Source organism: Sapajus apella, unplaced genomic scaffold (assembly GCF_009761245.1).
Source record: "Sapajus apella isolate SASKATOON/1434 unplaced genomic scaffold, GSC_monkey_1.0 scaffold147, whole genome shotgun sequence".
Taxonomy (NCBI): Eukaryota; Metazoa; Chordata; class Mammalia; order Primates; family Cebidae; genus Sapajus; species Sapajus apella.
Genome location: NW_022437087.1, coordinates 526,725 through 530,676, shown reverse-complemented (window position 1 = coordinate 530,676; position 3,952 = coordinate 526,725). Strand labels below are relative to the sequence as shown.

The 3,952-nt window shown below is 51.0% G+C and overlaps 1 protein-coding gene across 1 annotated transcript; it reads left to right on the top strand.

Moving 5' to 3' along the window:
* The first annotated feature begins 258 nt into the window (after positions 1-258).
* Positions 259-3,230, top strand: ZSCAN2 (zinc finger and SCAN domain containing 2). Its single transcript, XM_032264793.1, has one exon. The coding sequence runs from the start codon at positions 448-450 to the stop codon at positions 1,906-1,908; it is 1,461 nt and encodes a 486-aa protein (XP_032120684.1). The 5' UTR covers positions 259-447; the 3' UTR covers positions 1,909-3,230.
* Positions 3,231-3,952: the final 722 nt, after the last annotated feature.

Here is a 3,952-nt window from a genome sequence, read left to right as displayed (position 1 = left end):
TTCCCCCTGTGTCTATATGTTCTCATTGTTCACCTCCTACTTACAAGAGAGAACATGCAGTGTTTGGTTTCCTGCTCCTGTGTTGGTTTACTGGGGATAATGGCTTCCAACTCCATTCATGTCCCTGCAAAGGACATGATCTTGTTCCTTTTTACGGCTGCATAATATTCCATGCTGTATACGTACTACATTTTCTTCATCCAGTCTGTCATTGATGGGCGTTTGCATAGATTCTATGTCTTTGCTCTTGTGAATAGTGCTGCAGTGAACATATGCATGCATGTATCTGTATAATAGAATGATTTATATTCCTTTGGGTATAATAAACCTGGGTATTAAAGGCTTTGAGGATTTCCTAGCCTCTTCGTGTTGACTGAAGTTTGATTTTTATACATTTCCCCCTTAGTTTTCTTTTGTCATCATGACAGGGAGTTGAGTAGACATTGTATGTTTTTCTTCATTGTTTCAGATTTTGAGATACAGAGTGAAAATGGGGAAAACTGTAATCAAGACATGTTTGAGGAAGAATCACATGAGATATTCTCGGAAATGCCTGAAGAGGAAAGCGCTCAGCACTCCGATGGGGAAAGTGACTTTGAGAGAGATGCTGGCGCCCAGAGGCCCCAGGGACACGCCCCAGGCAAGGACCTCAGGGAAGTGCTCTCCCAGGACAAGGAAGTTGGCCAGCTCATAGGCCTGCAGGGCACCTACCTGGGGGAGAAGCCCTATGAATGTCCCCAGTGTGGGAAGACCTTCAGCCGGAAGTCCCACCTCATCACACATGAGCGGACCCACACGGGAGAGAAATACTACAAATGTGACGAATGTGGAAAAAGCTTTAGTGACGGTTCGAACTTTAGTAGACACCAAACCACTCACACCGGGGAGAAGCCCTACAAATGCAGGGACTGCGGGAAGAGTTTCAGCCGGAGCGCCAACCTCATAACTCACCAGAGGATCCACACGGGGGAGAAGCCCTTCCAGTGTGCCGAGTGTGGCAAGAGCTTCAGCCGGAGCCCCAACCTCATTGCACATCAGCGCACCCACACGGGAGAGAAACCCTACTCGTGCCCCGAGTGTGGAAAGAGCTTCGGCAACCGGTCCAGCCTTAACACGCATCAGGGGATCCACACCGGAGAAAAGCCCTACGAATGTAAAGAATGCGGCGAAAGCTTTAGTTACAACTCCAACCTGATCAGGCACCAGAGGATCCACACAGGAGAGAAGCCCTACAAGTGTACCGACTGCGGGCAGAGGTTCAGCCAGAGTTCAGCCCTCATCACCCACCGGAGAACCCACACGGGAGAGAAACCCTACCAGTGCAGCGAGTGCGGGAAGAGCTTCAGCCGCAGCTCCAACCTGGCCACGCACCGCAGAACCCACATGGTGGAGAAGCCCTATAAGTGTGGGGTGTGCGGGAAGAGCTTCAGCCAGAGCTCCAGTCTGATCGCACACCAGGGCATGCACACAGGGGAGAAACCCTACGAGTGCCTGACGTGTGGGGAGAGCTTCAGCTGGAGCTCCAACCTCCTCAAGCACCAGAGGATCCACACGGGCGAGAAGCCCTACAAATGCAGCGAGTGTGGGAAGTGCTTCAGCCAGCGCTCCCAGCTCGTGGTGCACCAGCGGACCCACACGGGCGAGAAGCCCTACAAATGCCTCATGTGCGGCAAGAGCTTCAGCCGGGGCTCCATCCTGGTCATGCACCAGAGAGCGCATTTGGGAGACAAGCCCTACAGGTGCCCCGAGTGTGGGAAGGGCTTTAGCTGGAACTCAGTCCTCATCATACATCAGCGAATCCACACGGGGGAGAGGCCCTACAAATGCCCCGAGTGTGGCAAAGGCTTCAGCAACAGCTCTAACTTTATCACACATCAGAGAACTCACATGAAAGAGAAACTTTATTGACGTGGCCAAGAGCGAAAGTGAGGGGCTAGCTCTGGAGCAGAAGCTGCCACACTGCCCAGCAGTGATTGAAAGAGCTGTGCTTCCTAAACGCTCTGGGGGTTTTTGCCGGAATCTTCCCCTTGCTCATCCTCATTCCCAGGACACTGTCATTTTAGTGGTCTGAGTCAAGCCCCGTACATGTTCAAGAACAGGGCGTAGGAGTGGAAGGTCTGGAAGGTTGGGTCTTTTCCCTCACACTGCGTGACTTGATTGGCCCCCTTTCTTGTGATTCCTCTGTGCCTCAGTTTCCTCTTCGGTAAAGTGGTGGTGGGGGGAATGTTTCTCCATGTGGATGGAAGACAGCATGGCCCACAATGTGGGCCAAGTACTCAGAAAAGTACTGGAAATCCATTGGTGTGGTTCTTGTTTTGCTGCCACTGTGCTGGGCTCAGGTGACTTCCCCACAAGCTGTTAGTGTTCCCAGGCTCCCTGCCCATGCTAGAATCTGGGCTTTGATTTCAGGTCAAGATGGAGGGGCTTCTCCAGTTCTGAGTCACCCACATGAAGATAAAGCCCCTTTCTATTTCCAGAAAGTGTCAGGAGCACAGAAACATGAGGAAGTACGGCCTGGAGCCAGTGCCCCAGTATCCTTTCCAGTGACTAGAGTCAGGGTGCAGGAAAGGGGTAAACTGAGGACACTCCAGTGCTTGCTTTTCCTCTGTCTAGTGTCCTGTGATGAGTCAGCTACCAGGGTAACACATTTGTTCTCGTGGGGTCTCGTTCTGGAGTGTGTAGTGAAGTCTGAGAGCCCCCGCTGCCAACCCATGGTGGATGGTAACTTCTGGCTCATCAAGAGTAAAACGGTCCTGCACACAGCAGGGTGGGCTCGTGCCTTTGACCCCACAGATACATAGCCCCATAACCATTTCTGAATTATTCTGTGCACTTATTTCCCTCTTCTTCTATTTTTAACTTGATATATGCAGACCTAGAGTCCTGTCGGGTAGCTTTTGTATATGAAGAACACTATTTTTAAAGAAGTGCTAACTTTGAGGACATATCTGTTCCCTGGAGATATTTGGGTGTGAATCGTGAGGTTGTCCTACAGGTGTCGCCCTTGATCTCGGGACGCTATCAGGGCTTTGTTCTCTAGATCCTTGCGCCTGGAGAGAGTGAAGACGGGAGTGACAGCTGGTGAAAGGCTTTGCTGTGAAGGAAAAGGAGATAAGGCGTTTCCAGGAAATGGGAAACTGCCTCCTCCTACACATGGGGCCTGTGCTCAGAATGGGCTTGGTTCTTATAGGATGGATGCTCAGTATTCCCTAATAAAGTTCCATTATTTTCCCGAGTCTGTCTTTTACTGTGTGTTTAAAACGTGAACTTACTGGGCCGGGCGCGGTGGCTCACGCCTGTAATCCCGGCACTTTGGGAGGCCGAGGTGGGTGGATCTCGAGGTCAGGAGTTCAAGACCATCTTGGCTAACATGATGAAACCCCGTCTCTACTAAAAATACAAAAATTAGCTGGGCGTGTTGGCGTGCGCCTGTAGACCCAGCTACTTGGGAGTCTGAGGCAGGAGAATTACTTGAACCTGGGAGGGGGAGGTTGCAGTGAGCCGAGATCGCGAACTCCAGCCTGGCGCCTGGCAACAGAGCGAGACTCTATCTAAAAAAAAAAAAAAAAAACCTGAACTGTTAGCAAACTCACACCTCACTTCCCCTCCCCAGGTGCCTCCTACCCCAGCCTGAGAGTGGTCCAAGGCCTATAGGGAGCAAAAGTCCATTGCTTCGAAAAGTTCACCTTTGGGTGAACCTAGACCTGTGTGTGCCTGACCAGGGTACGCACCTTCCCGCTGCCTTTTGCAAACTCTACATGGAATCTGTCATCCAAGACTTGGAGCCGTGGCTTTGGCTAAGGATCCAGATGGCATCCTGAGGAGGCCATTGGGAGTCACCTCTGTCCAAAATCAACTTAGACATGAGGAGGAAATTCTAGGCAGTGATGTTTGTTAAACCAAGAGAAAAAAAAAATCAAGTAGGCTATGTAATCCCCATCATTAGTGCCAT